The 22552-nt window shown below is 41.0% G+C and overlaps 1 protein-coding gene and 1 long non-coding RNA gene across 3 annotated transcripts in view; one reads left to right on the top strand and one right to left on the bottom strand.

Moving 5' to 3' along the window:
* The window catches only part of LOC107320504 (uncharacterized), a 123638-nt gene that overhangs the window by 52617 nt on the left and 48469 nt on the right, over window positions 1-22552 (top strand). The window lies entirely within an intron of this gene.
* Window positions 6067-20964, bottom strand: LOC107320485 (lymphotactin-like). 2 transcript variants are annotated; one of them, XM_015876406.3, is made up of 4 exons: window positions 20821-20964; window positions 9664-9749; window positions 7151-7268; window positions 6067-6432 (listed from the first exon to the last, which is right to left on the bottom strand). In XM_015876406.3, exons 1-4 carry the CDS (start codon window positions 20823-20825, stop codon window positions 6327-6329), a joined length of 315 nt encoding a protein of 104 aa, XP_015731892.1. In that variant the 5' UTR covers window positions 20826-20964; the 3' UTR covers window positions 6067-6326. The 2 variants fall into 2 exon arrangements, with proteins under 2 accessions (XP_015731892.1, XP_015731898.1); XM_015876412.3 differs by lacking the exon at window positions 20821-20964 and adding an exon at window positions 10147-10368.

Raw genomic sequence — 22552 nt, 5'->3', positions numbered from 1 at the left:
AAAACGTTTCCAGGATAGCTGTGATACGGAGTTTAATTTCTGGTGTTTTCTATGTTAAGGCAGGTAAGAAAGGGAGCCCCTTTTCATGAAGTTTGTGTTGCTACCCAGTGGTTGTGTCCTTTTTTGCCAAAATGGGTAATAGAGTAGTAAGAAGGGGTTACATAAGAAGAAAATGTCAATTTTGGTGACAGAGAACGACCTCCTTCCTGTCCATTACCTGTTGGTGGCCACCTTGTGAAGGTTCTTCCTGCTCAAACCGTGTTGTGGTTGACATTCTCTGAAGTAAGTGTTATTTTAGCTACTTTTCTGCACTGTCTCAGTTTTGAACACTGTACGTAAAGTGCCCTGCAGAGACACAGAATAACAAGGTTAACCCTTTGACCAAGAAATTACTGGGAGAAAAAAAAAAAGAAAAAAAGAGAGCATGCATTCAGGGGAAGATATTCATGTTAATGGAAGCAGGAACAATGTGCCCCAACCACCCCAGACCATATAAGTCAGTGGTCACTCTCAGTGATATCTTTAGAAGCAGCTCTGTACAGGGCACTGCACCATCCACATTTCTTCTTTCTCCTGACCTCCAGGCAGCTCAGGCTGATATCACAAAGTCCATGGGACACCTGAGGGAAATGTGCAGAAGGCACTGACCTGCAGGATGCAATTATCTCTACAAGTCATATTGAGAATCATGCCTCTTCTGTGGGGGCACTGTGGACAGCCTCAGAGACATCTGCAGGGCTTCAAAACAAAACATTTTGGAGAGTTTGCAGATTTGTTTCTATAAATCCAGGCTTTCAGCTGAAGTTCTGAGATCTCTTAAGTGATCTTTGAGATAAAATAACCCAATTACAGTCTACTAAAGTCTTTTGCCACAATCACAAAGCTTTTTTCCAATATTTTCTGATTATTATTTTTTATGGTTGTAGATTTAAAGGTTGAATTTAAATGTTGTGGAAACTTACAGTCACTGTGAGTAGTCACAAAAGGGAGGAATGAGAAAAATGATTTTTAGTAGTGAAGTTTATTCTAGTGTTTTGGTTTTTTTTTTTCCTCCAATTGAAAGCTTTTCATTTAAAAAGTTAAATCCAATACATGTCTTATGCTATTAATTTTTAAAAGCAACTTACTAGATCAACAAGATCTAGTGATTGTTAAGACATTCAATGTATCTTTTTATGTAGAAAATCAGGAAGCAAAATCCTTACAAATTTCAGCTTTATCAAAAAAGGCAATATTCAGAAGGGTTTTATCTCACCTAAGTTTAGTCATCAGAAATGTGGATATAAGCACATCAGTACCACTCCTAAACCAATAGAATGAAATTGTAGATTTTAGGCTATTATCTGAAATCTCTGACTTGATCAATCTTGAGTTTAGTCTGAGAATTAGATCCTTTCATCATCTTGGAAGTATCTGTTTTGCTCTGAATTTGGGAGATACTTTAGACAAACATTTCAGGGTGCAGCTATCTGCATTTGTTCTAGTGAAAACACATTTCTCAAGGCTATTCCTGTGTAATTACCAGGCTTTGAGCTGGATTGAATTTAAATCCAGTTTTAATCTATTCATGAGGCCATCCTTCATATTGGAAGACTTTGCACATTGGAAAACAGATGAAAAAAAAATATTAAAAATCACTTTAAGTTATTGTGATTTATCAAAATTTAAATGGGACTCCATTTTTCTTCTTGATATAAACCATGACTAAAAGTGTCAGTTACTATGCAGTACATAATTACCAGTTAACTTTTTTCTTCATAATAATCTTGAAATGGAGTTCTGCAGTATTTTACAAATCCTTATGAAAGATGCTGTGCTAGGAGGCTTTAATAAATCAAACCCCAACAGGCCAGGACATTAGAAAGGGCACCCTGAGGATGGTATCACATGAATTGGCAGCTCATGCTGTGTCAATTCCTGTTCAGAGTTTGTTTATTGGTAGGATTATGCCTGGAATCGGATTGGGGCCCTAGTAACAGTCATTTTCTTATCACACAGCACAGAAAGGTGCTAAGTAATGTGGGTCACCAACACTGAGGATCAACTGGTGAAACTTTACCAGTCTCAGTGCCTGACATGTGTAGGTGGACATCCTGCAGCAGGTGTTTGGAAAGAAAGAAAGAAAGGTTTTCCTCACTGAGAAACAGTGTCCAAACAGGTCTGTTCCCTTATTCTCAGATCTCCTAAACTGAAGTACAAGTTAAAGGCATGGACGGCTTGATAGGAAGGGATGGGAAACAGCAGACATAAATAGCTCTTAGTAAGTGCACAGGCATCACTGTAGGCAGTAAGAGGAAAACAGCAGAATGCCCTTGAAACAGGACAAGCATTGTGTCAAGAAGAGCTTTAGTCATACCTAGAGAGCAGATAGGTTTATTGGAGTGCACAGCAATGATGATTCCCATTGTAGCGCTATGCATTCTTACTGCTCCATGGAAATCAAATGCACAGCTAAAACTTTCATGCTGAATTACAGACAACCACTAGCAGTGTAGTGGTGTTACTGGTTCCTAAAAATTCACTAGTGGAAGCTTAGGGCCTCTAGGTTTATTGTACATCTTTTAAGCCTCTACTACCTCAAGGTAATGAGAAACTTGCCCTAGGACACATGCAACAAACAGATGTAATAACTCAAGAGAGAAAGTGAGTTGTTAAAAGTCTAAATAAGACCTCAATGACAGCTAATTAATACTACTTCCTCTGCAACAACTCCCTGCTCCTGTTCTTCTATTTGTTATTTCCCTGCCTTTCCCCTCACCTTCTACTATATTGGCTTACCGTAAAGTTTGAATTCGTGTGTTCTGTGTCAAACCTCAGTAATTTGAGTTAAGTAACTAATTCATTTGTGATTTAAATACAAGGTTTAACTTTCCAAAATCCATGTGATACATTGCTTCACAGGGAGGAGACAAGGGAAGTATTCGTATCTCCTCAGTTACTATGAATTTCATGTCATGGAACAATATTTGGCAGAGTAGCCTCAATGATGCATTAAAATCTGTACAGAGATACTTAGTCTTCTTTTTTCTCACATAGGGTCTTGAACAATCTGTTAAAATATGATCAACAGGTGAAAACACAAATGATGGATACTGAAGGCATGCAAAAAATGATCAAGGAAACAGTTCATTGCTGCGAGTTTGAGTGTTACAATGATGGTTGCAGTCAGAGCTGATTGTTATTGTAGATTTAACTTTCCAGTTCCAATAATTATAAACAAACAGTGAGAACAGTACCACTGCAGTTATATAACTTTGCTGCCCAGGAAGTATATTTTATGCAGAAAGCCCCCATGTACAGAAGGAGTGTGTCCTTACCCCCTCTGAAGATAGTGAAGCTATAAACGTTCAGAGTATTTGAGTCCACAGTGTTATCTGTTGGTTATTTTTTCTCTGCTAAAGGTTGGTTTTTTTTGTTTGTTTGTTTGTTTTTCACAACATGCCCCTTCTGTATTTTTGGTGTGGCAGAAGACAAATGTTTGAGTTGTTTCAAACATTGTTGCCCACTGCTCTGCCATGTGTATTTGGAGAGTCCCCACTGGCAAATGGAACCACGGTTCTTACAAAATGAGTCAAAGAAAATCAATGTTCATATTACTGGACTAAGTCTAGCAGAGGATGAGCAGAAAGGGAAGCAGTCTCCATGATCCCTACCTCACCTGGGGAAGAAATGAATGGGCAGGCAGGTGCAAGGAGGTCATCAGTTCAACTACAGCCCCAGATTTTCAAAAGTACCTTAGAGTCTTCTGTTTTCTTGAGTGAGATGTTTCTTAAGGATGATACGGAGACTAGGACTGTGGTCCTTACTTGCATCCAACACAGCAGCAGCACTCTAATTCTTCATTTGGTACTTGCATTTTTGTGTATGTGTGTGTGTGAGAGAGAGAGAGAAAGAGAGATTTTAGTACTATTTTCCTTTCTTTTTAAAGCAGTTTGAGAGCCTCTGGAAAAGAACTAGTCAGAAGCAGTACTAGTACAAATAAACCTCAAGGTTATATGTAGCTAGAGATGATAAAAAATAGCACAGACCTGGAACTAGAGTAAGGACAGAGGTGAAATAGGCAGGGAAAGACAGAAAAATCCCTTAGGTTTAGTGGCTTGGAAGAAATAGGTGTGAAATGTACTGGCCAGCCATAATTTTCTCCCAGGAAGTACAGAAGGATCATTACAGATCTTGCAGTGTATAACAAACAAGGTTCAATTAAGGAGGATGATTCATTCTTAGAAACTGTTATTAATTAGTTCATGAACTGTGATGAAGATGAGCAGATATAAAATATTAATTTCTATGTGATGTTTAATTAGTATATCCTCAGGTTATGGTTATATTATTAAAAAAATAATATATTCACTTAGAGATTAATTCTGTGATAAGATGCTACTGAGGATGAGCTTTAAAGTCCTATTTGCCAGAATGCTGTTTTAAGTCAGTCCTGCTCTCGTAAGTGGAAGCAGATTGTATTTGTCTAAGGCAACATACTGCAGAGATACTTTCAAAGGTAAACTTGTTTTGTAGTCTGCTGGTGTTCTGATAATGGTGAAGAGAACATATGTGTTTCTGTTTGCTATAATGTGAGTGATTGGGGTCTTCTTTTAGTCAGTTCAAAATGAAAGGTAATTTATATACTGGCATGTTCCAGAAACATCTCAATGTTGCTTTAGACATGTAAAGCTTTTCTTACTGGGCTTGTAACATTTCTTCTAGTATAGATGCTGACATCTTCAGCTCTGTTTTGTAGTGTGACATATGCAGTCATCCTTCTTCCCCACCTGAGCAGTAGCACTGCTTTAAAAACTTTCTGTCCTGCATAATAAAATGTGAACTCATTTCTCTTCATTGAACTAAACCATGGCAAGATGTGAGACATAGGAGAGAAATGTTATGTGCAAATATGACCAGAGCTGGGAACAATCAGGGCTGGCTTTTAGAAGAACATGATCTTATTTCTGTAGTGTTGTTTGGAAGTGCTGTAGTTTCACATGTATCGCTGAGAGGTTCTGTAATGAAAAGCCCATGTTTAGACACAATACAGGCTACACGTATGTGGGTAATACAGTGGAAAGTTGGTGCCTGGTTATATGCTTATAACTGTCCTCCAGCCCTCAAGTTCTCTGAACACCAGTTTTCTCTCTTTACCCAGAGTTCTTGTGTATTTAGTACTGGTAATGTGAGGGTCATCACTGGGTTGTTTGAGACCTGACTTGAAGTACCCAAACTTTTGACAAGGTATTGTCTCAAATAAGGGGTTTAACAACAGAAATATGATATAGAAAGCCTAGAATCAGATTATATGAGGGGGAAGTAGTGTCAACTCTTGCTGGCTTGCCCAAATGACTTAGCATTTGAGCAATCAATTCAGTACGTGTTTCAGCAGTCTTAGTCTGCACGACATACAAGCAGACAAATGTATGGTCTGACTTGAGGCTTAGAGTAACTTTATTAAACTTAAAAGTATTGAAATTCATTAGTAGAATATGTTGAATTTAAAACAACAGTAGATGTGTACAAATACTTTGTTTTCTGGGCAAGGAATTCATATGAGTTGGTGAAGCACTGACTCCAGCCATGGTTTGTTCTTGTTTATTCAGAGAAAAACAGCGGGGGGAAAAAAAACCCAAGTACCTTTCTTTTTTCTTTTTTTTCCAATTCTGTTTCAAATGAAGGTGTAACTGAAGTAAAATGAAAGTCAGAGAGTAGGATAAGTCTTCCCAAGGATAAGTCTGAATAGAGTTGCATTCTTAAACTTGCCCTGAATTTGATCCAAGTCATCCCTCGGTGAAAGTATTCATACATTGCTGTGGCTAAAATCAGAGCCAACAGTGCAATACTACACATAAAAATAGAAAGCCCGAGGATGTCCTTCTGAATATTGCACTGCTTGGGCGATGCATGAGATCAGCTTTCTTATAATTTTGAGTCTCAACACTCAGTGCAGAACATTCACCCCATCAGCCTGGAGGTCTACTCCTTTCCATCTCTGTGAGAGGTATTTTTCTTCCCTATAGCATGTGAAACCATCTGCTGTTTGTTCACCCTTAAATCCTATACTAGTCATGACAGCAAAGATGAGAAGATGCCTACATTTATTTGTAAATAAATATTGACAAGCATTTCAGACAACAAATGGTGTAACAGAGTCTAGATATAATATGAAGAAGTCAGCAGACATTGAACCAGTGATTAATAGATTCCGATGAGTTCATGTTTGTTCAGAAAATTTATTGCCAGTAGGACTTAAAAGCAGATAGCAAGGCTTTCTTCCCTGTTGTGTGTGGCAGTGATGATTCTTCCATTTTGTTGGCCTCAGGTGCCTGCCAAGGACAAGATTATCTTCTTCTGGCAGTACGTCTTCTTTCTACTCTCTTTATAGCAGACTGCACCCATTTCTGATCAGGGTGTACACAGATCCTGATACCATTTGCTGTGATAAACCTGCAGGAGGAAGGAAAGCCAGGCAGCCATTAAGTTCTGGTCCCCAGAGCCAGATTTGCTGGTCTGTTTTTTTTATGCAGTTCATGAGGACAAGTGTGGTAAAACCATATTGCACGCTAGAGTTTAAAATAGTTACTTGGCATAACAGCAGCTAGCAATATCAGTTCCCTATTCGTGGCATAGGTAAGCATGCAATATATATGGTTATATGCATATATGCTGATACTTAATTTAAAACGTAGCATTCCTCATAATTTGAAAATTTGTGTGAAATTGTGATGCTCATTTATTTCCTAGGAGTAGGTGTCCTGGATTTGATTAGAAACGGCATGTGAGATACAGAGGCCAAATACATCTCCTGCCAGGGGTTACAGTTATTCCACACACTTCCACAGGACCTTTCCCCTTCGGTCAGTTCAGTGCCTATGCACTCCCTGAGATTTCTTCAACCTTCTGGGTAGAAAGATTGTAGATGTCCAGTAAGAATTCTGCCAGCTCTGGTGAGTAACATGTGTCTTCAGGCTCTCTGTCACGCCACCTTTTGCTCCTCCCTATGTCAGTATGTGACTGACTCCTTCACAGGGAAGTGGAAGGGTGACCTGAACTAGCCTGAGTCTGCAAGCTGGGCTGTGAAGTGTCTTCTGATACCTTTTCCCTTTTTGATGGAAGCTTGTTTGCATAGTTGAGTGTGGAAGTGGGCTGTGTATTAGATACTTACATGACAGCTTCCACTGGAACTTTCTGTTTTTCATAGCTGACAATACTTCTGATGTCCACTTTCTGTGCAGACAGATTTACGCAGGACAATTTGCGCATTGACTGACTCGCAACACTCCCTGCAAGGGGAAGAACAGATGAATGACAAAGGCAGTCAATACTGTATTCACATTTTAACTGCAAAAACTTCTTCTAAATTGTGAGTTCCAGCTGATTTCCAGCTGTGGTTTGAATGTGAGCATCTCATGAGATGTGCAGACAATACCAGTGATACAAGAGAGCTCAATGCATCTTTTGTGAGACATCCTACTGTCTGTTAAATGTCATTTGAATCTTTGTGGTGAAATCTGTATCATCTACATTTATGTGCCCATGTGAAGTAGTGCATCTTTTCTGTATAGATTTTGAAATATTATCTGAATGTAGCTCAGTATTACTGTCCCTGCTATCCATCTAAAGGAGAAGTAAGTAAAGCTTCTTCCTCAATAGGCACCCCAAACTAGAATTTAATACCATGCCAAAACCACATCAACTCACATACTAACTGTTTAAATACAGGAGATTCAATTCACAGAATGCTGATTGAATTGCACGCTTGCTGCAAATCTAGTATCAAACCCAATAGAGTGCTAACCAATCCTCTCTTCTGTCCAACATTTGCATATGTTTCAGGGAAATGCAATTGTGATTATTAAGGAGGCTATATTAGTATAAAATTCTCTGGGAAACTGTTACATTACATAGTAATAATGAGGAATAGCTGCTTAAGTGAAGTATAAATATATATTACTAGAAGCTTCTGCTTCTGGTTTTTCTTCACCCATCAAAGATATATAGATGGGTTTGGAAAGGCACAGGAGGACAAACAGAATGTGGCTATATTCTGAGGTTTATTCTTGGGAATGTATAGAGAAGCTGGCTTGAAAAGCCCAAGAGTACCTTAGGTACAATTTGCTAACCATAACATCTGCCTTGAATAATCTTATTATCTGTGAGCTTTTTTTATTTGAAATAATTGCAACGTGAATTTAGCAAACACTTCAGCCTGCAGAGTGGCTGCAGCATGGCCAGTGATGGCTACAGGCAGAACTGCTAACTCCTGGGGTTTTGTTTGCCTGAAGGAGTTTCTTCTGAGCTTGCATTAGTCACAAGCAGTGCCATAAGTTTTCTCGCAATTCAGTACAAGAACATACCTTTCTGCACCCCTCACATTGCTTTTTCAAAATGTGGTATTAAAGAGCTCAAAGGTAGTTGCAAGGTTTTTATTATTCCAGTAAATATCCCTTGTACTAATGCCTTAATATCCCTTCTGCTACATCATTTCCAGGGAAAATGAATAAGGAATAACACAAGGAATACCCACAGAGCTTTTCTAAAATGGAGAATAAAACCAAAGCATATATCCTGGAGCATGATAGTACAAACTGTCAGTTGGTAGCACTTAGCCACGTATTGCTGAGATGAACAGCAGCAGCATTAATCAAAATATGAGCATGTAGAGAGATCTAGCTCTAGAAGCAATAAGATAACGTAATCAGTACACGGATACATCATTTTATGAATGCTTAGCAGGTCTCAATTTGGTTTCCATGTGGTTTTGTGAAGTGTTTTTGTATCTGCATGTTTTTGTGGGTTTGCAGTCAGCTTGCATGAGTGTTTTCTGTGATTTTTCTGCGCTCTTTTGCATGAAACTAGTTGTGTAAATGTGCTACATGTAGTATATTTACATGATACACATGGCCTAATCCAAAAGTCATGGACACAATCATTGCTAGTTGTCAACTCATTCAGAACATGACTTAAAAACATGGTTCATTACAGTGCATATAAGTGATCTCCAACAAGATATTAGATTGCATGAAACCTGAAGGAGAGAAAGCCTTGTATAAACACCTTGTTTTCTTTGCGCTTCTTGTTCTTATCTGTTCATTCCAAAATACTTGTTTAGAAAGAAGCAAATATTCAAAATACAGAACAGAACTGGAAGAACTTCGATCGTCTTGGGACATCAAAATTGTTTATGGCTGTATGGTCTGAAAAGGTTCAGTAACAATTGAAAACATACGTATGATAGAATCACAGAATTGTCTGAGTTGGAAGGGATCTAGGGACCATTAAAAGCCATCTAGTCCAGCTCCCTGTAATGAACAGGGACACCTACAACTATGTCAGGTTGCTCAGAGCCCTGTCTAGTCTGACTTTGAGTGTCTCTGAGGACGGGGCATTTACCACATTGCATTGCATCTTCAAGCTTTCATGGCAAAACTCTGTAAGGATTATAAGCCATAGAAACTCTCCTTGCACTGAGGTAGAAGCCAACCTTTTCATCAACAGAACGTCAGATTAAATCTCCCACAAATCTCCTTCTTCTTTAGCCCCTTTCCTTGCAGCTCTGATCTGGATTTCTTGGAAGTTTGATCTCATGCATCAGCTCTGTCTGAGAATGAATCCTATGTAATTCTTCAGACCATTAGTGCAATGTGGAGCAATTCCTTTCTCAGGTTGTACACTTACCTTCTGCTGTACGCAGAGCGAAGACGCCAAGCCAGACTATGACCAGGATGAGTGTGGTGTGGAGTTTCATTGCTGGTGGCTTCTCTCTTGAGGCAGAAAAGAAAGTGGTTATGGTGAGGCACCTTTCACAGAGCTTATATATTGTCAACCAGTGGTCAGTTCTTGTGTTCACTCTTGGGGCGTCATGGTGGGGTTGAGTGCAAGTGGAAAAAATTGAGCGGCAGTACTTTTTCTGGTGACAGAACCACCTCCTTTCCCCCACCCATCCTTCACTAGCCCCCCTGTGAAGGCTTTTCCTGCTCAAACCCCACTGTGGTTGCACTTGCTACTGTGCTGCAAGTTAGATTTATTTCAAGCTGCAAAAAGTGAGAGCTCTTGCTCTGTAGTGGAAACCTTTAACAAATGTTCCTGTCCTTTCATGCCTCAAGTTACAGTGCTGCAGCTAAGCCTGACCACAGAGTACAGAATAACATTCAGGCTTACCTCTTTGACCAACAGGCTGCTTGAAAAGGGAATTATGAGCTAATGGATGGTGGAAACACGAACAATTCGGCTTTTTCCAAAGTAGCTGTAGATTGTTCGTCAATTTAATATTAAGCTTAAGATGTGTGGAATGCTATCAGTCCCATCTCCTGTATGTTTTGGAGCTTGCCAAATCTTCTGTTTTCTCTGCAATTTTGAGTCAAAGCGGATACCACTAATGTTCTGGGAAAAGGAAGAATGAGTATACTGTTATATAGAGAGCCAGATCTACTAGCTCTCCTGCTAGTCTTCCAGAGCTACATCACGGTGGTTTCAAAGAGGAATAAGAATTCATTAAGCCTAATTCTTTTCATATTATGCTCTATTACAAAGAAAGGAGGTAGAAAAATAACTAAGCCATCAGGCACAGTTCACAGGAGACAGGAAAACAGTTCACTATGCTTTTGTGTAAACATGGTGTCAGTAACAGGCCTGTCAACTTGTTTTTCCACTTATGCCTCAGTCAAAGGTGTCCTTTTACACAGACTGTGTAGTCAAATTACCCCATGTTGTGTTCTTCCTGTGTTAAGGTAAGGTGGTCTGGGTTACTGTGCATTGTTGTACATCAGAGGTTTTACACCTGCACGTTTTCCAGGCATGCTGTGAAACTCCAGGCACCACATGAAGCAGTACCTGAGCTGACATCATTATCTGGAGCCTCTAAGGAGAAGTCTTCCCTCATGCCCAATAGAGAAGCCACACTTTTAAGGCCTTTGGAGACCCAGCTGGGCCTTCTATCAATAGGTAAGAACCAGGCTACCTGATGCATGAGACAGAAGGCAGTGGTTTAGAACAACTGTCAGCTCAAAGCCTGGAGCAGATGGAAGTCTTGTTGTTTCATCTCAGCAAGTTACTCCTAACTTTTTAAGTTCTTGGTATAAATTGCTTTAAATGGGGAAGTACAGCCGTTCCCTAAGATTGCTCAGAAAAATTAAGATGGAGCAAAGAAGTGAGTTCACATGTTTGGTTCCTAGGTTATAGTAGCTGACTTGTAAGCTCAGGAACAGCTTGTAGCTCTTAAAGCTTCTATAAGAACACAGTGCTTGGTTTACTTGTCCATACATACACACTATTTGATATAGTTTGACTCTTTCATCTAATATGTGTCATGCAATCTAAGGAAAATTAATGGAAAAAGTAGATTGTAAGCAGATGTAAGATACTTGCTGCTTTGTTTGAATGGCTGTTAAATCCACTTGTAACACCAGCATAAGTTGCGTCAAATGGAAAATTGGACCCAAAGCTTTGAAGCCAAAGCTTCAACCCAGAGCACCTAAAGTCAATGTCTAGTGCCACACAGAGGAGTAGTTGCACTGACCTGAGCAGTGCTACTGGGGAAACTTAATGTTAACTCTTTGTCCAAGCAGTGCTGCTGAATGCTGCCTGAAATAACTCTTTGGGATATTTCAACTTGGTGTAAGGCAGCTTTGAGATGCAAGACAGCAACCGTGCTAAGAGAGCGGATGCTCCCCCACTTCTCACTGATATGGTGCATACATGAATGTATAGGCTCACTGATACTGTACCCACAGCTCTGAGTGAAAGGGGCACCAGCTGAACTGAAAGAGAACCAGCTCAGAAAAGAGATATTTAGTGATCTCTGATGATGCAATGTTGTATGAAACTAACTTTTTCCCATAATCTAATATAATTATGGTTCTGCAAAAGCTAAGTGCAAGATGATCAGATGTCTGGTCTTTCTAGTTTCTTGCTGCTAATTCATATTAAAAAGACTGCTAATATGTGCCCAGAGGACTTTTTCTTTTACTGCTTTCTCAGCTGTAAGTAAGTGGAATGCTAATGATCATTCTCCTGGGCTTGATGGACTGTTGTGTGGTTCACTTATTGTAGGATGCTTTCAGAGCTTGCTGGAGTGAAAAGATCATTTGCAGCTTGTGATAAAGCCATGGATGAGTATGATTTTTTTGATTGTACAGTCTGAATTGTGGATAAAGGTGATTAATTTGACTGTGAGGCTTCCCAAACTCTTGGCTACAGGTCTGATATTTTGCATGCTACAATAGCTGCCCTTCCCCCTCTGCTGTATCTCATGGCTGACACATGTCCTTTTTGCCTAGAGAGAGCAGATGCCCAGAGTGGATAGCGCAGATATGGATGTATAGATGTATCAGCACCTAGCCTTTGGAGCCTACACAGCTATGGAAAACCACAAGCCTTGAGTTCATATCTCAGGCTCCCTATAAAATGTGGGGAGAAAACCAGTCAGCTACATCTTGAGCCCAAGGTTCTAAAAGGTGGTTAATAAATACCAAAAATTAGACATTTAGGGTTGCAAGAACAAATGATTCTGACTGGGATCTGCAGCCCTGAGGCTTTTCCTGGAGTGCTACTCAAGCTGCTTTCCGAGAGCACAGCCAGCCAGGCATGGTGCAGTGGGGCACTACTCTCTGCTGACCACATGTATTGGGTTAGAGCTTGTTCAGGATGCTTGAGAGTTAGTTTCAGTTTTTTCCTCCATGCAGAGACTCAGGATGCTCAAAGGCTCTCCACAGCCCTTCAGCAATTCAAAATGAAATGAGCGTGTTTACATATTCCCATATTCTAGAAACATCTCAGCACTGCTATCAACTTGTAAAGCTCTTCTTACTGGGCTTGTTGTAACATCTATTATTTTTTCTAGTGTAGTTGTTGAGAACTTTAGTAGGACAGTGTTGTTCCACATAACTGAGGCTCAATAGCCTGCCTTGGCTCTGTTTAATAGCATGATGTATGCAGTCATCCTTCTTCCCCGCCTGATCAGTAGCACTGCTTTAAAACCTTCTGTCCTGCATAATGAAACATGAATGCATTTCCCTTAATAGGACTAAGCCGTGGCAAGATGTGAGCCACAGGAGAGAAATGTTATGTGCAAATATGACCAGAGCTGGGAACAGTCAGGGCTGGCTTTTAGAGGAACGTGATCTTATTTCTGTAGCGTTGTTTGGAAGTGCTGCAGTTTCACGTGTATCACTGAGGTTCCATAATGAAAAGCCCATGTTTAGACACAATACAGGCTACGTTCATGTGGGTAATACAGTGGAAAGTTGGTGCCTGAAGTCTCTATGCTTATAACTGTTCTTCAAGTTCTCTGAACACCAGTTTTCTCTCTTTACCCAGAGTTCTTGTGTATTTTGCTTCTGATAATGTGAGGGTAATCACTGGGTTGTAGACACATACAAATAATTTATTTTCTGGGCAGGGAATTCATATGAGTTGGTGAAGCAATTTATGTGAAATCATGATGCACGATTATTTCCCAGGAACAGATGTCTCTGATTTGATTAGAAAATGCATGAGAGATACAGAGACCAAACACATCTATCAGGAGTTAAAGTTATTCCAAGCTCTTTCACAGATGAAGGACAAAGGCAGTCAATGCTGTATTCACATTTTAACCACAAAAACTTCTTCTAAATTGTGAGTTCCAGCTGATTTCCAGCTGTGGTTTGAATGTGAGCATTTCATGAGACGTGCAGACAATACCAGTGATACAAGAGAGCTCAAAGTGTCTTTTGTGAGACATCCTACTGTCTGTTAAATTCCATTGGAATCTTCATTGTTAACCCATGTGAAGTAGTGCATCTTTTCTGGATAGATGGATTTTGATCTGGATTTTGACATATACCTGAATGTGGTTCCATATTACTGTACCTGCTTTCCAAGTGAAGGAAAGGAAAGCTACTTGTTTTACAGTGTTATTACCTGTGTGCTCTTCTCTGTTTAAAGTAATTGCAGTGTGGCTTCAGCAAATGCATGTTATCCTTCAGAGGGACTGCAGCATGGTCCGTGCATGGCTACCAGCAGAACTGCTAATTCCTGAGGTTTTGTTTGCCTGAAGGAATATCTCTTTTGAGCTAGCATTTGTCAGAAGCAGCGCCATATGTTTTCTTGTAGTTCAGTACAAGTACATACTGTCTCACTCAAATTATCAGAGCGAGAGGGGAGATTCTTTGATATACCTGTAGTGAGACTGAGACACAAGTGAGGTCAAATGTTATCTGACCAATTAATGATCAGTTCAAGTGATGGGGAAGGGAAAGGCTGGTGATGATTACAAATTAAGATGATCGGGAAGGGAAGACAGGTGATAGGAAATATAAGAAAAGAGCGAAAAGTATGTAAGTGGGGATAGTTACCACCAAGGATACAGCAGTGTCTCATTTTGTGCCATTCTCACAGTCCAAGGACAGGGCAGGAGTAAGGATGCAGGGGGAGATGGCGGCAGAATAGATGGCCTTATGCAGCAAGTAGATAAACAGCAGGCAACTGCCAGTGGGTCCAGGAGAAACAGGCAGGTCTCAGGTAGCAGGCCCAGGAGACTCAGGCAGCAGGCAAGTATCACACCACAAGGTGTCCGATATCCAGCAGTATTGGACCGATATCTCCTGTAAATCCTGTTTTGCTCTAGCCCTTTTCATTGTAGCTCTGATGTAGATTTCCTGCACATTTAATCTCAGGAAGCAGCTCTGTCTGAGAATGAATCCTGCCTGAGCTCCTCAGTAGTACAGTGTGGAGCAGTTCTTTTCCTACTCTTAGGTTGTTCCATCACGTGCAGAGTGAAGACCACAAGCCAGACTATAACTAAGATAACTGGTATGGAGTTTCATTACTGGTGGTTTCTCTCTAAGGGCAGAGAAGGAAATTATCATGAGCCACCTGTCACAGAGTTTATATCCTGTACAGCTGGCCAGACATGAGGCAATGGGTCACTGCTCTCTGCTGACCATGTTTTGGCTTAGGGTTTGTTCATGATGCTTGACAGTTAGTTTTAAGCTTTTGCTGTGCCTAAAAAGACTTGAGTCCCACAGCCTTGGTCTCCACAGAATAAAGTACTTTAGCTCAGAGACTGTAAGATGCTGTCTGATTTTCCAATCTGAAATATTTCATTCTTTGTACTGACTAGGCTAGTAAATATTACCTGACATAAAGAAGGCAAGGGGCATCTGGGTCAGGCTCTCATGTGGAAGAGAAGAGAGATCAGCTTCAGTTAAACATTGACTACGTTAGCTCTTCCAGCAAGTGCAGCAATCCAGATGAGACACAGCCCTGGGAGAGAAGAGCAATAACAAACCTTGCTCAAGGGCTCTCCACAGCCATTCAGCCCCTATTCAGGCAGAGCAGCCTACCTGCATTTCACAGATAAAACAACTGGACGCAGAAGAGTGAGAGGGACATATGAGAACCATCATGCAGAGCAGAAGCCAAAGTCAGAGCCTACTCTAGTACAGCTCCTAACCAGCTAGAGAATGCCATAGTTTTCTTAATTTTATGAGATCATTTAAACTGCAGCAATTTTTGTACGTACCCTAATTCATGTCAGCAAACCCAGTGAAGGAAAAAGAATATGCGGTGAACATTGGGCCTGATATCAGAATTTCCTTACCAGGATGTGAGTCTGACATACTGCATTTTCTCATGCTGTCCTTATCTTTCAAAGAGTCAGGCCAAGATCTTCACAAATAAGTAAATCAGACAGTCCTAGAAATGAGTGTCCTTAGTGACTATTTCACAGCCCTTCTTTGTGTCAGGTGAGAATATCTGTGGAATATTCTCAGGCTGCTGTTTTTTTTCCCCTTCCTTTTGTTGTTGTTGTTATTTCTGCTTTTTCTTCCTTCCTTCTCCAGTAAGACACAGAATACAGTTTTTGTTTAGCATTTCTTTCTGTGCATGACTTATCTGTGTAAAATCAAGAGTGTGCAAACCAAGTCTTACTCTATTAGCATGCAGGAGAACATTCAGACTTCTTGTGTGACCACAGGCAGTCTATATCTGTGGACCCTGGAGATAGATCTGAACAAATGGGCTGCTTCTAGGTAAACATAAGCTTTCCACAGAAAACTAAAGAAACTCAAGTTCTTACATTTTCTCAGTAGGAACAGCTACTCAGCTGTACCTCATACTCTGGAGAGAGCCTGGACAGTCAACAGGAGCTTGGATTTCTTTGCTCCATGATGGTCATATATTGAACTGAAGTTATTGGGGAAAATGGGAATTGGAGACATAAGAACACAGATAAGTGGTGTTTGCATGTCTGTCTCATCTGTTGTGCGTGCAATATTACAATTATGCAGGGTTTTCCTTACAGTACCAGGGAATAATTCTGCAGTTGAAGCTATTTTAACAAATGTTCAGAGTTGAGGGCTAACTCCTGCTAACTCCGCTTGTCTCCACACAAGAATTATTCTGATTTCTCAGTGTTTGTTTTCAGCAGCTAGAGAAAACCACACATGCTCTATGCAGTCAGAAACAGATGAATAATGTGACATTTGTTTTCTGAAATGTCCAAAATGGAATCACTGGGATTCTGTCCTATCTATTTATTCAGCACGTAGCCAGTTTCATTTGTTTAAAACAATAAGTATTAGCATTTCTAATAACCAAACCTGCATGAGGTTCCTGAGACTGAGTTTAACAAATTTGCTAAGTGTTAAGGAGTGATGGATATACAAAAGGGCCATTCCAGTGTTACTGCGACAGAAATTTAAGGGATTTGTTTCTCTTTTTAATGAGGATAATTTTTCTTCCTTCAAAAGCAGTTTAAGTAAGCACAGTCTTTTGAAGAAGTACTTTTGTACTTTGTCTCTCAAATGAAGAACTATCACACTTTCTAACCACACCACTGCTGAGGTGCACTGCCTTTCTTCATGCTAGTTACTATAATCTGATGATTTGGGGCCACATCCTGTTCTGCGAAGTGTTGAAATATTTTTTAAAACTGATCACAGCTCCTGATCCTAATCTACTCTTGCTCTGTGAAATAAAACATGGTGCTCACGCAGCTGTACCTTTCAAGTGATACAGACAGGGAGGAAGTATTTTCCTTTCATTTGGCTTTTCTCTTTCCTTAGCAGTTTGCTCAGTAAGCCAGTGATGGAGTAACAGCACAAATGAAGCCTTAAATGACAAAGGTGATGAAAAAAGAACTCAGCTCACACAGGCTTGCAGCAGACACCTACTCTTGACAATGTTCCACTCTGAACTTTGTGAAAGAATCCTTGGGGTTTATTCATTCTCTGGGTTTTTCCCCTCGTAATCACTATGAGTGTGAAAGTGTGTGTTAGACAATTGCTCCAGTCTGTATTCTTCATCTGGGCTCACTGCCGTGTGTGATGCAGTGTGGTAGGCAAGAGGGTATGGGAAAATTCCCCCCTCAGCCTTCTTCAAATTAGCATTCATTTTATACTTTGTAATTTCAAACAGTGGGCTGTGGCTGTTAAATGCTGTTTCACTTTTCCTTTGCAACCTAATTTTATCCCTCAGTGAGGCCTGCAGAAAACCCCACCATGTCTAAGGCAGCCATAAATTAAGAGCTCCCTCCCATGGCTGTCACATTTCTTGCATGTAATTCAGTAGATTTTGGCATGACCTTGGGTGATTTTATTCCTCTCCTATGGTTCAGTATGACCATATGTGCAGCACTCTGCTCAGTGTAACAGGGCATGCCAAACCTGGTGATTGCCATCACTCTCCTCTCACACACAAATCCACGACAGGGGCGAGTAAGTTTACCTGCTTGTGCCAGGTCTAGTTTCCATTAACTGATTTGCTCTATACATGTGAGCTTATTTATTGGCATGGGACGCTGGTTTCTTCCACCCCTTACACTTCCTCCTCTGTCATTTTCACAGAATGGCTGAGTTGGAAAGGGCCTTTGGATGTCATCTCGTCCAACTCCTCTGCTTAAGCAGGAATACCCCAAGCAAGCTGCCCAGGCCTCATTTTAAACACAGAAAAGAAAGCTGCTAATTTTATAATTTCAGGCACACACAAGAATAGGTGACCTAATTTAAGAACTGCCTTGTCTATCCTGGTTCCTACCTTGTTCCAGCTCTTCTTGTTGTCAGTCCACCTGTGACCTCATGCTGTTCATTGCAGGAGAGTTGAACTAGATGACCTTTAAAGGGTCCTTCTCACTCAAACAATATATGGTTCTATGAGGTATTTTGCCTCCTCCCACCATGTGCAACCAGCACATTCATCACAAGCAGTGATACAGTCTTTGTATAGTGTTTCTCCCATGAGGTTCTCAAAAAGTTGTAAGAACATTGGAAACTATAATTAGCATCCTTCATGGCAAAGGAAGAAACAGGTCTGGCAAAGTAGAGAATTTGTGCTATAGTAGTGCACTTTTCCTCAGATATTGGCTGTGGAGAGGCTTGTCTAATAGCTAGACTCTAGGAAATAGCTACTGTGACTCTTGACTCTTGGGGCTGAGTGGGGTGAGACAGGCGGGTCATGGAGGCTGCTGCTACTCTCCACTCGCCCTTCCTTCAGACGATGGCGTATAATGTAGGTTGCTGTATCATGAATATGAGCAATACTGGGGTTCCATTTTGCCATTCTTCTATAATAACTCAGCACATTGGTTTAGCGTAGGTAAGTGTAAAGGAAAGAGGGAGAACATGATGCATTAAGGGAATATTGCCGGGGAAAGCAAATGGAAGTAACTGTCAATTACTGTCCAGGTAAATTGAATTCTTCTACTCTCTTATTACCTATTCTCTGTTTGGTAATGTAAGCTTTGCCTCAGGGAAAGAGAAGGTTGAGAGTTGAGCCCTAAGTTTGGGGCTTTACACCTTGGGGAATTAGCTAATGTGAGCAACCAGGGGAAAACTGAAATTGCAGAGAGAAGAAACTGGCAAACATTGAGCTTCCTTTCCCTGGGCAGAAGAGTTGGAAGGAGGAGAGAAGAGGTGGAGATTTCCAAGATTTAGAGACCTAGTTGCCTTGGGGAAATGGGTCTTAATGAATGTATTTCAAGGGCAAACCAAGTTGCTTGCTCTTGTTGTGAGGTTAAGAAACCACGTGCATCACCCGCTGTGACCACTCCTCCTTCTTCCTGGTCAGAAAGCTGTCCTGGTCTGCCAGTACCTTACTGCATGTTACAAGGAGGAGCCATCTCAGCATTTCTGCAGCAGTCTTTTTCATGCAGGAGGTCAGGCTAGGAGGTCTGCCAGTCCTTCTGGGTCTGAAAAACTACTAAAAAACACATTTTCCTGCAGTAGAACTTGCCATTACAGCAATCCAATTTTAGCTGACTTTGGGCATGTCTTTGCTTGGGCACCTTCTCAGTAGAAGGAAGGAGGACAGAGTTCAAGCAGGTGAGAATCAGGTTTTGTGCCTTCATAATCCTCACGGCAGTTGTGTTTTGGAGGCTCAATATAGTGATAGGAGATCAGGCCTTCCCAATACCTGTTTCATACAGTTGCAGTGTGAACAAGTAAATTGTTGAACAGCACTTGATGCACAAAGGGGTGTATATGTTTTGTCATATCTACTGTGTGACACATGGAATTGTTCCCATTGTCCTTCCCCTTTATAGGAACTGGAAAATAATGAATGATACTCAGCTGAAGTAGAGCAGAGAAGAAATTAAATATTTCTCAGCATCTTCTGCCCTCTGTGCTATAATTGTTAAGCAAGGACCTCTCCTTCTCACACCACGCTGGTTAAATAACGGAGTTCATACTATCAACAGTCTGTCATTTTCATTTATCTTGGTATTTTAAAATCCTGATCAGGATCGAGAGGAATTATTTACTCATAATTTTTAAAGGCTCAGATACAGGACATGTTGATTTGTGAAAGTGCTGAAGCCCATCTAGAAGCTGGTTTGGGTGAAGATGGGCAAGGTTTTCAGAAATGTCTAATAGTGTATGTTATAAAGAAATAAATAATATTCAATTCCAGAAGTATGAAATAGTGACATAAATGAACCTGCCAACTGCGTGGATGAAGCAGAGCGTTTTTAAAAGCCTTCTGTCTTTGTTCCTTGTGTCCCATCCTGTTTCATACCTGTGGCTTCAGCTTGTGTTTAGAGATCTCTCTGCCCTTCACACTGGGGCTGTGTAGCAGCTTCTTTCCAGGAGAGGTTTAGTTTTTCCTTCCCATCTGATGCTGGCTTTTGTTAAGAGCTTCTAATCCGAGTTATCAAAGAAAGAGGCTCATTTTTTTTATCAGAAAGCATTAAAAAAATACTCTGAATATCTGGGTTCCTGTCACGTTCTGATGGTTTCTTCCTGTAACCTTTCTGTGTATCATTTGCATTGGCTATGCCTAGTCAGTGAGGATACTGATACTGGAACAGGCTGCCCAGGGAGGTGGTGAAGTCTACTTCTCTGGAGATATTCAAGACCCGACTGGACGCCTACCTGTGTGACGTGGTGTAGGGAGCCTGCTTTGGCAGGGGGGTTGGACTCAATGATCTCTAGAGGTCCCTTCCAACCCCTACAATTCTGTGATTCTGTGATACTTCTATTTCTTTCTCTGTATTCTTCACTTAAAATATATACTAAAAATCTCTTAAGACAGCATGATGTTCAACTTGTACAATCCTAATCTATTAGAAGCTGAAGGCCCTTCAGAATAAAAATTCATGGCACTTTTTCAAAGAAGGGATTTGATTTTATTTTTGTGAATTTGAGAATTCTAAGTATTTAGGGATATGGTAATGTGATTTTGTTAAGGTCATCTTAAAATATCTTGAGGGATAGATTTATTTCCTTGAATCATAGACTGGACATATAGATAGCAATGGAACAACGCCATGCCTAGGGAGAGCTAATCCATCAGACCCTGAAGGAAAAAGAGAAATCAAACCCCGCTCTAAATTTCCATAGAGGATAATATGCTCACCTCATGAGACAGCAGGGAGGCAACGTCAGGAAATGCAACTCTTCTAGCTGTGCTGGGAGTTCTGGCAATGCTGAATGTCAGGTGACAAATCCCTCAGGCACAGCTTTGAAATTACACTGTTCTTATGGTTTCCCTGCTGCTTCTGTTGGGCATATGGTTCAAAGCAATGAAAACTGAGATGAGTATCAGCCCACCACTGCCTTTGCTTACTGCTGTGCCTCTGACTGGTTCTTGTGCATGAAACAGCTGGTTTGTTTGGAAGGTATTAAAGCACCCCAAAGCAAAACTGGCCTCACGTGGCAAAAATGGTTTTTCCTTTCATCACAGGTTTTTCTGTTTGAGCTCAGGCTTCTCTCAGGCCATTGGCAGTTAAGTGCATACTCATACACATTTCTAGCTGAGTAGGGTGCCTCTGTGCTGGCTGCTTTAGCCTGTGCTCACGTTATTGCAGCGGCAGATCCAGGATGCAGAGCTTGTGGCTGTTTTACTGCCATCTGTAAATGTCTGGACTCCAAAGAGGCTTTGATCAAGATGGGCTTCCTTCCTGCCCCTGACTATATGGCTGTTTTCCAAACAGCCCACAGATGAGAAGCAAAGCGCCTCTCCAGGTGAGCCAGGCTGTGAGCTGCCCCACTTGGTGAGTGTAGATTCCTGCAGGCCCTCCAAGTTCCACTCCAGCCCCACCTGGAAGTGGCTGTAGCTGTTTTCCCTGGTAAACAGAGTAGCTGCTTCTGAGTGTGGCCTCAACTGTTTCACCAGAGGGTTACAGACCTTACAATGAATTTTGGGATCCTATTCTGAGAATGTGAAAGGCTGTCAGCTTATATAAAGTCTTATGCAAGAAATTATTCTAGGGAGAATTCAAAGCTGATTTTTCCTCCCACCTGTGGCTATCCATTACATTTTGCCTACGTGTTCTTTCCATGCCTTTTTTATACCGTAGTGAACTTAATACCTAAGCTGCTGAGTGTATTAGTTATGCTTCATTGCAGCCCCTGTGCTTTGATGCCACTGCTCTGTTATTCCAGGAGAGGGAATGTCCTTGGCCACTCACTTGGCTGCTCTGTGACCAGGAAACAACACCTCATTAATATCTTTTACTGACCGGTGATTGCTAGGTACTGCTTTGTGGAATGAGAGTAGGAAAAGACTCTGTTGTGGCACTTGGCCTATCTCCTGGATATTTAAAGGTCTGCTATGCCTATAAATAAACTCCTAACAGGAATTGTCTCACTGCAAATTATTGATGGGCCTGCTGTCATGACAGTGGAACCTTCTGCACTGTGCCAGCACGCGCCTGCTTGAAGGAGCAAGGTCTGGGGCCTGCTGCACTGCTAGCGTAGGACAGTAGGACAGTGAGTGCTGCAGGGAGAGCAGGCAGTTGGGGGAAGCAATACTTCCATCCATCCTGTGAAGCATGGGACCCCTAGCACACGCTACTAGGGCCTGGGTGCAGAACCGTGAGTGCAGAGCTTATAGCAGGTTCAGGACCACGAGAGACACCACTGCTGCTGGCTTCTGTACATGCTTTCACTTACGTCAGGAGCAGCTTGCTGCTAGTGGGGTTAGCTATCCTGTGTTTGCCTCGTTCTCATCTTTCTAGTATGCCATATGTTAAAATTTATCTGTGATAAAAATGCCTCTTTCATGACGTTTTGTTGTTTTTTTTATCCTTGATGGAGAAACTAAATGGTGCTGTACTGTAACAGTAAAGCAAACAAGTATAGATAGC

Source organism: Coturnix japonica, chromosome 1, assembly GCF_054131305.1.
Source record: "Coturnix japonica strain WE chromosome 1, WE-NBRP24, whole genome shotgun sequence".
Classification (NCBI taxonomy): Eukaryota; Metazoa; Chordata; class Aves; order Galliformes; family Phasianidae; genus Coturnix; species Coturnix japonica.
Note: the sequence above shows the minus strand (reverse complement) of the source record. Positions and strands in the feature narration are given on the sequence as shown.